Genomic DNA, 13,017 nt, shown 5'->3' on the forward strand with positions numbered 1-13,017 from the left:
CTTTGAAAAAAAAACCTAAATCAGATTATTGTTTAACGGCAACTAAATAGGCCCGAGCCGAGGAAGTAGCTATTATTGTTTATCTCTCGCCCGCAACATGTGACATTATACATTGATTTTGCCGAGGCAGAAGACCTTGTCGCTTATCCCGTAAACATAGTCATACCGACGACATTTGCAGTAGTATAACAATAGAGAACTATATGAATACGTGTCGATATATAAAAATGGACACCCATTCAACAATAAGCTTACCGCATCAGGTCGTGACTCACTTTCTCTGCTTTGCCCACTAACCGTAGACTAAAAAATTGGCGTGGGACTCTTTTAAAAGTGAAGCTATCGCTAGCACCGCCATATGAACCAGCCCTATGTTGTGATTGTATTGAAAAATAATGTAGTTGACTTAGAATCATTGGAAGGGATCTATCCATCCCAATAAATTTTAAGTACAACGTAGGATACATTCATCGATTGATTAACCAAGACATTCCTCTTATCGTACCTGGAGAAAACACATAACCTGATACTCTGCAGATACAAAAGTGCTAAAAATTGTTTCGTCACCTCACTGAACCCCTTTTTTTCTGCTGTATGATAGATCGTCATCGGCTTAACCTTCGCCGAAAAATTTCACCGAGGACTATTTACACTTGTGGACAATAGAAGAGAGAGAACTCTTGCATCCTGCACCAGGAGTACACGTAACGTAGTTACTATTTAAATACCTCCTAGAGCTGTCTGCAGCTCGCGATATAATTTTTTTGTACGACATGATCGTGATGTTTTCTCTCGCCAGCATATGGGTGTTCCTTATTTGGTCAAAAGATTTCGGTCTTGGCTGTGCGAGCTTCGACTAACAGAGGTATGCAACATTGTTAAACGGAACCATTGGTCACTCTTCTCTTTTTCTTCTGTTCAAGCTGCGGATGTATGCATGGGATAGAGCTACAGGAATGGCTGTGACTCTGCCGCTGCGGGTGTATTAACTAGACGACATAATCTCTGTATCATTGAAAAGGTGAGGTCAGACCCTTTACTCAGCCTCGTATGTACACTGCTGTAGTGAAAATAAACACAGGGGCCAGGTTCTTTAAAATATGCACAAGGGTGTCTTACAACGGATGATGTCAATACCAGCATACCTTTATAAAGTACCTTCTTTTCTTTGTAACTAGGTTAGCGAGTGTTTTCTCGGTACGGTCCATCAAAATCTAGATTCTGCAATTTTTTTTTTATTTGTCGTTGTCCATTCGTGATTTTATTGTCTATAAAATTTCTGGTTCGTGGCCAAGCAGCGCGTGTAGTGCATCTGTGGTAGTTTCCATAACCTTTGATAAATGTGTCAGATCATAAGCCATGTGATGAAGTAACCCTAAATTTACCATAGCTTTTTCAGGTGACTCTTGCTTGTATTTAGTTGTTTGTCGAAGCACCTTCGAGAACACGGAGGCATGTTCGGCTGAAGAGATAGCGTATGAAAATACTTCATATACTGTATCTTCCCCGTGTTTTTCTACCGGTTCTTGTAATCTTTTTGCGGCCAGAAACGAATGTCATTCGTATAGGCAAAGCCTTGTTTTACATCGGTCCTACTGAAGCGCCAAAATAATTGCGAATTTTGATTGTCTCGAGCTCTTCCCAGATGTGGTTCGTCATGAACTTTGCAGGTCGCAAGGGCGACAAAAGCTTGACCTGGTCCGGCGCGATCAAGAATGATATTTTTTAATGCTGCGTGTGTGGATCCCGCCATTCAAGTGATACAGCCTGTGAAGAAATGTCGATAATTTGCTTGTCGCCCGCTTCTTTAGCGAATCGGGCAAACTCGGTTTTCAGATGGATCATACTGCTATAGTCGACAGCCAAAAGGAGCAGTCGTGAATGACCTAGGACCGATCGTATAAAGGGCTCCTTATCATCGCAGTCGCCTTGCACTACGTCGAGAAGAGATGTGTTGTCATGATTGACGAGATGTTGCTTAGTAACCCTCACTGGAGAACGGACATAGACGGTTGTGGGCATGCCGTTTTGTAGCAACCGCATTTCGACCAATGTTACCTTTACCACCAATGACATATACTTTTTCTTCTTGAGGCGTTATTTTAATGGTTGGTACGTCTGATAAATCTTAAGCTGTTATACAGTATATATACATACATCAAGTAGATTCCACTGCTTATTACCAATCCAAGAATGTGTCATATGATTTAGTAAGCTAAGCATATTTGACGTGTACACTTCCATTTGAAGAATGAACTGATGTTTGTACCACAATAACCCACAAGTACAACAACTTATTGAAACAATTTGCTACAAATTCGTTTGATAGATCCTAGATCATGCGGTCATACTTTTATTGAATACCGTGTACCGCAATTGATGGATGCCACTACACTCGCTCCAATTATGTACAGTACTGTAAACAAGTAGGCTAATCTATAATACAGTAACTGTACATTACCTATGTATTACTTTTTAAATATTATAGATATACTCAAGACGCGGCATGATCGATACAACTTGATATAATCGCAAACGTGAAGCCAATGATGCTGTATACGTTACTGTCGACGAAGACGGATGAGTGACAGATCATACGACTTCTAGTGTTATGAAACATGAACTAATAATGAACGACTCTTACAGTAGGAGATGTAGCAGCGGTTTTTATTTATTACAATTGCAAGAGATAAGCATAGTTGAAAATACTGATAGTATAAGGAAGGCTAGTTGACCTGCGCCTTGCTGAGCATGCGGTCGCTTTCTTCCGGTACTAGTGTTTTAAGGGTATGATACAGAAACTAAAGAGGTAACTGTAGGTAAATATTCAAAATAACTATATAACACATCTGTGGTAGGGTGATCGATGAGAGTATATACTACTAATGCCTGATATGATTCTGGTGACGAATGCCCAGGGCACGGCGATATTAAGCACCTAATTTCTGCCACCGTTGATGCTGTACTTTCAAAATATGAGCCTCGTACAAGAATGACTCAGTAGCAGCAAGCATACAGACCGTGTCGCTCATGACAACAGATTTAGCAACCTACTGTCTGAACCTTCTTTTGTCTGGTAGTATCCGTCACCGATTTCAAGACAGCCAAGCTCCTTGCCTCCCGACGAGGAAACCTTAATCATATTTCTGTTCCACGGCATCGATAGCAGAAAGGAGACGCTTTGCATTTTTGGTAGGACATTTTCGGTACTTTTGCTAATTCGTACTAGTAAAAACAAAGTGATACTTTTACTGACTTACCGTCAGCTTTGGTATTTGAATCTTTTTATGGTACGGCCGTGTTACAAAACTAAATTCACTTGTTTAATTGATCAGCCTCAAACTGGCGTTCTGCCTCAAATGTGCCGTTTTCGAGAGGTCCCGTTCAATGTTTTAGAGCTCGATCGAGATCCAGACTTTCAAGGGTTCCTTCAGCAGATCCTTATCAATTCAGCGCATATTTGTAGCATCTACCAGTGTCGACTATGCAAAGAATACTTATTCAAATTGCATGCATATAACGATCGCCGTCTCGATTTTTTTTTTCATTCTTTTTACTAGCTTTGACACCTTAGCCACTAGTGCTTCTATCTCTTTCGGTAGATCTGGAAGTAGCTTTCTGCCCTCTCCGGCGATCTCTTTAAATTGTTTAATCGCTATACTCGCTTGCTTCCAGCTCTTAAAAAATTCAATCTTTGGTTTCTTGCAGGACTATCTAGCAAACACGTAATGAGAATCATGTACATCTAATATTCTGTATTCAATATCTCTAGCTACTGATAATAGTCGCTGCTGAGGGCAAAGCTTGTTATTTTATCCTCAGAAGAAAACGATAACATTCCCATGTTCTTCAGCAGCCTCTTTGGAAGCTGGCATAGTTCAAAAATAGCTTTTCTTGATCATCTGTATCAAATGAGCTACCCCATGGCGCTCGGTGCCATTCAACATTTTGGTTGTCTCACGGGAAGCCTACCGCAAATCTCCCTTCAAAACCGAAAATCCTGGTTACTTGCGCAAGCTTATTCGCCTAAATATGGTTCTAGGGCACGTACGCTGTGCTAACTGATTGTTGTTATTGCTACTTGGTTTTTAAACATTTGATTGCATTACTGTATAACAGATGATATGCTATTAGAGACAGCATTAATGAAGGATCGCTTATGCGCCAAAATGAGGTAAGACGCTATTTAAATGCTCAAAGGACCGAGGAAGAATGTATGTATCCATAATCATTACCGGTAATTTCAGTCCCCCATTAATCAATAATGCTCATAAGACACGAATGAATAGCGCTTCTAGAGAAGAATTTGTGGGTGATGCAGGAAAGGACATGGACGAGGTAAGGAAAAACGAAGTTGCATACGTAGATTTACCGGTATAATCTCTTTGGTACATAACAGTGAAATGTTTACTGGTCGCATTTCACTGCTCTGAATAAACGTACATGAGGATCGTGGAGCAAGAGCAGTACAATCTTTTCGAAGTACTGGCGGAGCTCTACAAGTACCTAGCATATAATAAGATATTGGAGGATCGCTTGCAGGCCCTTGTCGTTATCCTTAGAAACAACTTTGCTGATAAACAATCCTGCGTGGCGCGACACGTAACCGTCTCAACAGCGGTCCGCCATGGGCAAGACTGTACAAGTAGTGGTTTCAATATGCATAAAATGTCCCTGCTGATGAGCTGACTAAATGGACGTTGAGAAAAATCAAGGGGAGGTTGAATGAGGATGATGCCGTATACAGTTAAAAAGAGCTCAATATTGTTGCAAACATTGTAGGATCGTGTTGCGGGGATCCCACAGCCAAGGATTTACCAAGAGAAGAGCAGTTCCAAAAAGTTGCAAATTATACAGCAGCAAATAGTACCTTGAGCGTTGCTGGTATGATACTAATTTTCGAAATTAACACGATTCCAGCAAGGTATGCCCGAATAATATCCACTCGTACAGGGTAAAGGGTGCTACACGTGGCGCAAAGCAACACTGGTCTTAGCTCAATGTAGCTAAAAATAATATGATCGGTTTAGCAAAACACCAGTTTAACACCGATATTTTAACAAGCGGCACAGTATGTCACATAGCAACCTACTATCTATACGGCGACCCAGCATGATTTATCAAGTAGACGGCTGGATTATGAGTGTGTGCAGTGGAGTCTACTTGTAGGCTCACATCTGAGCCTCCCCTCCCCCGATTTTTACTAATGAATATAAAAGATTCAATCGTCATCCCGCTACTTATAGCAGATTTTTTCATGTTCCTTTACATCAACCTTCTTAAACCACGACAATGTAGCTGAGCAGTAGATAATACATACACATTATATATATATATATATATGATTTCTTTTAGAGGTGTAAGGCTGAGACTGTATACAAGGGCGGAATAGAGAGAGGGGTGGATCAAGGAGGAATTACACAAAAAACAGTTATCTAAACAGGGACAGGCAAAGAATAAGAGGCAAGCAGCTCTGTGTCCTTAGAAATATCTTTCAGGGCAACCACCGAAATGTCATGGTTATCGCCGAAGACGACCTTGACGTTGGGCTCTGCTTCGGACTGACCAATGTAAGTGGAGATTTTGTAAAGGGCGGCCCCGACAGGCTTCTTGTCGTTAGATGTCTTGCGCATGTGCTCGCTCGATTCCTGTTCATTCACAAGGTTAGACACGATACTTCTCTTTTTTTTTCGGGAAGCCTATAAACACAAACGAAGAAGACTTACTGATACAACCACGTCTTCACCGATGTTAACACCATATGCGTTGAAGAGCATTTTGCCCTTGAGCATCAAATAAATTTCATCAGTCAAGAACTCGTTGATACCCTGGACCTTGGTACCCAACATTTCCTTCAGCATCTCAATTTCACGTTTTGTGTTTTCGGTGGCAGAGGTATCGAGGTAGCGGAAACGGTCGATGTGATCCCACGAGTTAAAGGTGCTGTCCGACGACTGGCCGTTACGAGTGCGCTCCATCTCTTCAGCAACCATGGTGCTCAAAAATTTCGCAATCATGCTCGAGTACTTGACGTTGTTCTCCTTTGTGTATTCGAAAAAGGCCAACTCCTTGTTAGAGACATCAGCCTCTCCTTCTTGGGGCTTGTTGTTGGTGCAGAGGTAGCGATGGTAGTTTTCGGTGGCGACCTTTTCACACTCTGCACTGCAGAATGCAACCTTGTCGCAGTTGGAACATGTCACCTTATCTTCGGGCACCTTTCTCAAACAGTAGTTGCAGTATTCACCCTAGAGATAAAAACAATAGGGTTCCAGCATATTGCACGGTTCCCCTTTTTCTCTCAGCACATACATTCTTGTAATGATACGATTCCATAGCTATCAAATCAAAATTGCCCTTTGACTATACCTCAAGAGCAGGGTGTAAGCCAGAGACCAGGGGTGTCTCAGTATAAATAGTCTGACCATCCTTCAAATCCTCGTTTGCCACCAATCCACGGCGGACAATAGGCTTGTGCTCGGGAGTCTCGCCAGCAGGAAGCTCACCCAGGCGAACATGCGTCTCCTTCGGCGGGAACTCCTCATAGAACTTGGCCTGACGTTTGTTTTGCTTTGTATTGATTTTTGACACAGCCCTGTGTTAGCAACGGAATGCATGAATACGCCTCGACCCTTCACAAATTACCTCTAGTGCCATCAGCTGGACAACTGTCTGGAACACAGGCTCGGGCACGGTCTTTTGATAGATCATGATAAGTTCCAAAGGAGCGGGGTAGACCTTCAATGCCTTGAAGAATGGCAACACTGCATCGTTATAGTATGCCTCGCCTTTTATGACAGAACATCCTTTTAGCTTGTATCCCACCCTTTCTTCTCTGGTTGCAGAAAATGTTGGAATTTAATAAAACCATGCTTTTACCTGCATTGCAAAGCTGCTCGCCAGCAGCCACTTGAGTCATAAAGTACTTTTCCTTTTCCTCAGCGGTTGCTGGCAGAGTCTCCTTTGCCACGGCGTCCAATACATAGTCAATAAGCTTGAGCTTCCCTTGCTTGGCTTCGTCCTCGGCAGCCTTGGCGGCCTTCTTGACCTTCTTGCGCTCGCGCTCTTCGTTAGTGTTTAACCAGTTAGCCTTCAATGTCTCCTTTTTTGTTGACCGTTGAATAACGCGTTTTTTTTTCTGCAGACTCACTCATTTGCTTTCTCACTTCGGGATCGTTTCGTCGCTTATGATCAAAATAAACGGCATAGCCCAGGGTGGCAGCTACTACAGCGCCAGCGGTTGCGAGAGCAAAAGTTTTGGGCTTCATGCCAAGAATCAAAGACGATTGAGAGCTCGAATTGTCAGCCATGGTCTGCGTCTCAGTAGGACGGAAAAAGAAAGAGGTGAAAGGGAGAGCGGCTTGAATTGCCGTACCCCGTCCCAAAGGCAAGGGATTCGTGACAGCATTGTCTTCTCAGTGCGGCTTTTCACACTAACTTTTGGCGCTAAAATCTTAATTTTAAAGACCGTTGAATCCTTTTTCGCATGTGGCGGGCCTTTCTTTTATTAAGCTTTTCTTTTATGTGCTATTGCTATTGTTCAATGATTATAAGGGATGCGAAAGTAACTACACGACGGAAGCAAATCCCACGCGATAATCATCCATGTCGAACACCGTGTACAGAGAGCGCAATGCACCTTCACCTAGATAATAGAATCCTGCAAATACAAATTCCTAATCTTCTGTCGCAGTAGTGGACAAAGGAGCGATACTAAAGGCGCATGTCTCTGCTTCTGCGGCATTGTGAGCGTCCAATGGAATCACGAGTTGATGGATAGGGACAGCCAGACTGAACATATACGACTCAGTAAATTCAGAAATGCTGAGCTGGATGTGGTCGTTGGCGCCTTGGTCCTTCTTTTCCGTAGCATAGTCGCAGTCAATACGATGCGCACCGGCAGTGAAAAGGTTCTCGTCGTGTTCAGCATTGTCGGTAAACGACTTTACAGTTCCTTCAGCAACGTCTTTGGAGACATAGGAGAGAACAGAGCCAGTGACAAGGACAAATGGCTCAACAACAGCTGTGGTTGCTTTCTTGCTATCGTCATCGTTCTTCTCGCTAGTATATTTGAGCTGATAGCCGAATGATGAATCTAATCCAAGACCGCCAACAGCCCAGTACAAATACTTGGATTGGAGCTGTAGCTGTTGTTGCTTATTGCTGTTATCTTGGTTCTGCTGCTGACCGACGTTGTATGCCACGACGGGCGCATACGTTATGTCGCCTGTGCATTTGGACTCGTCTACACCGCTGTTCACTTTTAGCTAGGCAATTTATTGTTTTAGCATCTTACTTCAACACCATCCCTCTATACATTACTTAAACTAGCTTCTAGTGCACCAATTCAACATGAGCAGACTGAAAAAACGCTCCAGATTTGGCAAATCTAACTATGATAAGGGTAAATGCGCCAAACAAATACAAGACATACAAGCAGCAGAGCAGGAGTCGATACAGGATTGGAAGAAGACGCGACTGTCAGCGATGTCAAGGACAGTGAAGAAGAGATCATGGACAGCGACGAGAATGAAGAATACGACTTGTAAATCCCTGAGGTCGACCTTGTCAGTGTGGAAAAAAGCCTGAACGACGCGTTATTGTAGGTTCCTGGCACTGATGAGAAAGAACGCAACTCCTATTACGCCAAAGACTCAAAGCGCACAGTTAAAAAGGCTGAAGAAAAGAAAGAGAGAATGCAGTGAGGCTGCCTACGCGTGGATGAGATGTTTTGGCTAAAGAGGGTTGAGATGAAGATTAAGAAAGAAGAGGAAAAGTGGGCCGATGACGACAAAGTCGAATTAACAATCGCAGCACTTAGGCCTTATACAAACCTATATCTAAAAACGCCTGATGTTGATCGTTTGCAGAGAGCGCATTTTGCCACGTTGTATCACTTTATGATGATATCACAGAAAGAGGAGAAGGTAGGCGCATCTGAGAAGTTGAGCCCGGTGCATTGGAATTGTGGTCAACGGTTTGCAAAAAGCATCCGAGGTTGGGCGAATGAGTATTTGAAAACTGGGAGATTGACGCCTTTGGTCAAAGGAGCCCACATCAAGACCATGTCTATACATGCTGATGAGCATATTGAGGAAAAATGCGTTGCTTTTTTCAGATCAATGAAGCCCGAAAAAAGAACGGTTATTGCATTGCGAGAGTTTATTCTACATGACCTTGTACTAGATGCGGCCAACCCTGCCTGAACAGCGCATTGGGATTGCGGTATCTGAATCCACCGTACGACGATACCTAAAGAAATGGGAGTCTAAATCGAAGAAAGCCCAAGCGCCATACATCGACGGTTATGAAAGAGAAGACGTCGTTATTTATCGTAAGGAATGGGCAATAAGAATGCTTGAGCACAGACAGCTCATGACGCGGTATGATGAGGATGAAGGAGCAGAACGAGCGGTTGCCAGGGTTTGGGAGCATGAAAAAGTGTTGGTCACACACGATGAGACCTACTTCTACGCCAACGACTTCAAGCGAGGTGTGTATTTGGCTTCCAACGAGAGCCTGATCAAAAAGAAAGGTCAAGGCGGTACAATCATGCTCAGTGCTTTCCCTTGTTCCTGCCACAGTCTTTTTTCATACAAGACGATCATTCCTCCTGGCGCTCAAAACGACGGCTATTCGAAAAAGACCGACATGGCCAACAAGCTTGAATCAGCAATAGAAGAGTTTCAGAAATTGCATCCCAACTGCGTTGGCTTTTCCTACTTTGACCACAGCTCCAACCATTCTGCAATGCCCGATGATGCGCTTAATGCATACAGAATGAATATGAGCTCTGGCGGGAAACAGATTGATCAAGAAACGGCGGTTACTATGGCAACAACGGAGAATGGATTGTGCAGCCAATGGTGGATGCTAATGGTGTGCCTCGGGGACCTCAAGCCATACTTAAGGAGAGGAACCTTTGGCCCACACAAGGATTAATCCGTCACTGCAAGCAAGAGAGTACTGTCAATTGCTGCGCTGTACATATCTTATTCTCCCAACCAGATTTCGAGCAGCAGAAGTCGCTCTCCAAGAAATTTGTAAGAAGGACCATATGATATTCGAGTTATATCCCAAGTTCCGTTGCGAGTGTAACCGGATCGAAAGAGTGTGGGTTGAGATGAAAAGCATCACTCGGGGCGAATATGCCTATTCTTTCTCATCATTGCAACAACGCGTAAAGGACCTTCCACAACGCATTAGCATCAAGCACATGTTTAATTATGAGAATCGTGCCTGGAGGTTTATTGAGATGTACAGCAGAGGACTCGACATGCGGCATGCTGAATGGGCAGTGAGTTAGTACAAGAGCCATCGTCGCCTCCCTCCAACTTTAGAATTCTCCAATTTTCAATAAAGGCAATTCCAAACTTTATTTTCAGCATCTGAGGGGGGACCTTTCTAACTGACTTACACTTTATCCACAGTTCCAGCAAAAATGGTATGTAGTTTTGGCAGGTCCATCCTAATAAGAGCACTTTGGGTATGTCACACAGTTGTAACATTTGCCTATTCATCCGTAAAAAAACTTAACCCTTGATTGCTAATGTTACGCTGCCCCTCCAACGACGCGACTTGGGGCATACTTTCGTTTTACAGTATTATACATTCCTTTACAACAAAAGGAGTACTGTATATATGCGTAACTAATCCAGGAAACGAGGATCCTGTATGCTACTGATTAGATTAGTCTAAAGTTAGCTCAGCGATATGGTTATATCTTCTGTAATTAAGCTACTCTATTTATCTTACTCCAATGAACCTAACGCACCTATTTGTCTGAGCGATACCAGCACCTCAAATCATACATACATCGCAGACGTCGCAGCAACCAAACCTTCTTTTCAATAACAGAATTGTGGTAATTACGAATATGTCTTTTTGCACTTGTAAATATCTACAAAAGCTCACCTCCTGAGGAACGTATTGACCGGTTCCTCCATACATTTGTACAAGAGAAATTCTAGGGCTCACTTCGTCGCAGTCCAAAGCAAAGTCGGGGTTCTTTGCGTTTTCGTTGGCGACAATAATGCTATGAAACTATCAGGCTTGGATCGTATCTATTTGTGTAAAAGCAGCAACCATGATTTACAACATTATCCTAATGAAAGGGTGTTTGCAATACGCGATAACCCGTCAGTACTGGGAATGATTTAGATGAATATCGGGGGCGTTAAAGGAATAAAGGCTATTTTGTTGATACTTAACAGTGATGAATATTCTATTAGAGTCTTCTATTATGCTAAACTGATTGCAAGAGGGGAAAGTTCTTAAAAATTCTATATTTCTTATCCTTGTTACTATAAGTGCCTAAGCTCCCTCGTGGACAATAAATTTAGAAAAGGGACCGGGAATATCTCGTATGTATACTGTACGAATTGAAGATCTCAAGGACCCCAGGATTGGCTCAATAGGATACTGATGGATCATGGAATTATATAGTTATCATTTGGAGCACAAGTCATATTAGTCTTTTGTATCGGACACCGTTCTTTATATGATATTTAGTTCACTTTATTGACTATATCGGTATGGGCCCCCTCTCAATTTGTATGATTTTGCGATATTTGTAATTGGTACTTATATGGTTTTGGATACTGGCAGTTTAAGAGTCGAACTTAGCCTATTTCGATCTACAATAAACGGAAAACAATTTCGTCGACTTTCTGATGCACTAGTATGGGATCTTAACGAAGTATTGATGTACAGATAATCAAATTGACATGGAGAAGTATGTATGTTTATTTGAGCAGTTTTACAAAGAGTAAAAAATTGGTATTATGCTACAGAATTTAAGTAATTTAAAGAAAGTTTACAAAGTTTATTCCTCATCATCATCATCGTCATCATTATCGTCATCGTCATCGCTACTTTCTGCCTTTGGATTGAAAAGATGCTTCCGCTTCTTCTTGCCCAGAAGGGCCTGTCGCTGTAGATCTTTCTTTCTCTTGATGGCACCTTGTTTGCTCCTTTCCTTTTCAGCTTCCATGGCCGACTTGCGTACTACAACAAATGTCTTTGGATCTGCCTTTATGATTTCTGCATTCTCGCCCTTGCTCACACCTTCTTTGAATCCGAGAGTACGACGATGCTCGTATCCTGGGTATATATCCGGATGGAAAGGGAAAGTGGTTTTGATTGCCTTGCCTGTCGTTTTGGCTAGTGTTCGAATATCCCACAAATCGTAAGGCTTACACGTCTTAATAGTGACATGCATCTCGCCTTCAGGTAGCGGTTGCAAATCATTATCGTTTTGTTCGTCGTCGAATCCTTCAAGTAATTCCTCTTCATCATCCTCTTGTTGCTGGTTTTTGATCGGATGGAAACGGCTTGTTTCTCCCTCTTTGGATAAGAGAGGCACGGCGGAAGCAAAAAATTCATTCAGCAGCTTTTGATTTGCGCGTATGTTGTGATCTTGATCTTTGATACCGGCACCTGATAAAGACTCTATGTTAGTAAAGCTTACAGGAGCGAGCCGCTTTTGATTCGCATTTTCAATCCAACCCCGTCTTTTTTTAACGTACCTGCATGTGGAAAGTTGAAAATGATCTTTGTATATCGGTTCTTCCGTAAGTCCTTGTACTTTCTTAGCTTTGTACCATCAATTTCAAACAGCACAGTTACGCCGAGCTCTTTGAGTGTAGCCACGTTGGATTTGGCTTCGTCTGCATATTTTTCGTACAACATTTGTTCGCTGTCATAACATGTCGCAATAATATTACCAGGATTGCTTGCCATGTAATGCTCGGCAATGGACTTTGCAAAAGAGAAGTTGCCTTCTCCAATCAATAGCACTCGATCCGTACTGGTGAATTTCGGTTTTCGACCATGTTTCGGATGGGTCTTTTGTTTTTGCTTCGTTTGTGCAATTCGAGCCTGATGGGATTGTTGTTTATATTTTTCTCGTTTATGTGCTTCAGCAAGATTAAGTACATTCTTTAATGAGGTCTTGAGTTTTTTCTTCTTAGGTGGCATTACGGGAGAGATGGAGACAGAAGGGTAAAATAGAAAGTGTTG

General features: G+C 42.5%; 4 protein-coding genes across 4 annotated transcripts; all 4 read right to left on the reverse strand.

Annotated features, from left to right (window-relative positions):
- Nucleotides 1-1,613: 1,613 nt before the first annotated feature.
- BDB00DRAFT_898157 (uncharacterized protein) lies at nucleotides 1,614-2,076 on the reverse strand (the record flags this gene model as incomplete). The annotated part of the gene is made up of 1 exon (XM_053128532.1): nucleotides 1,614-2,076. One exon carries the CDS (start codon nucleotides 2,074-2,076, stop codon nucleotides 1,726-1,728), a length of 351 nt encoding a protein of 116 aa, XP_052985481.1. The 3' UTR covers nucleotides 1,614-1,725.
- Nucleotides 2,077-5,435: 3,359 nt separating this feature from the next.
- Nucleotides 5,436-7,265, reverse strand: BDB00DRAFT_880921 (uncharacterized protein; the record flags this gene model as incomplete). The annotated part of the gene is made up of 6 exons (XM_053128044.1): nucleotides 5,436-5,648; nucleotides 5,727-6,245; nucleotides 6,367-6,567; nucleotides 6,643-6,785; nucleotides 6,877-7,062; nucleotides 7,148-7,265. The coding sequence occupies 6 exons, from the start codon at nucleotides 7,263-7,265 to the stop codon at nucleotides 5,436-5,438; spliced, it is 1,380 nt and encodes a 459-aa protein (XP_052985482.1).
- Nucleotides 7,266-7,535: 270 nt separating this feature from the next.
- BDB00DRAFT_924487 (uncharacterized protein) lies at nucleotides 7,536-8,512 on the reverse strand (the record flags this gene model as incomplete). The annotated part of the gene is made up of 2 exons (XM_053128774.1): nucleotides 7,536-8,264; nucleotides 8,432-8,512. 2 exons carry the CDS (start codon nucleotides 8,510-8,512, stop codon nucleotides 7,674-7,676), a joined length of 672 nt encoding a protein of 223 aa, XP_052985483.1. The 3' UTR covers nucleotides 7,536-7,673.
- A 3,309-nt stretch (nucleotides 8,513-11,821) lies between these two features.
- BDB00DRAFT_753377 (uncharacterized protein) lies at nucleotides 11,822-12,975 on the reverse strand (the record flags this gene model as incomplete). Its single annotated transcript, XM_053118690.1, has 3 exons — nucleotides 11,822-12,222; nucleotides 12,328-12,435; nucleotides 12,525-12,975. 3 exons carry the CDS (start codon nucleotides 12,973-12,975, stop codon nucleotides 11,822-11,824), a joined length of 960 nt encoding a protein of 319 aa, XP_052985484.1.
- Between the last annotated feature and the right edge of the window lie 42 nt (nucleotides 12,976-13,017).

Source organism: Zychaea mexicana (assembly GCF_025766255.1).
Source record: "Zychaea mexicana strain RSA 1403 chromosome Unknown BDB00scaffold_2, whole genome shotgun sequence".
NCBI lineage: Eukaryota > Fungi > Mucoromycota > Mucoromycetes > Mucorales > Lichtheimiaceae > Zychaea > Zychaea mexicana.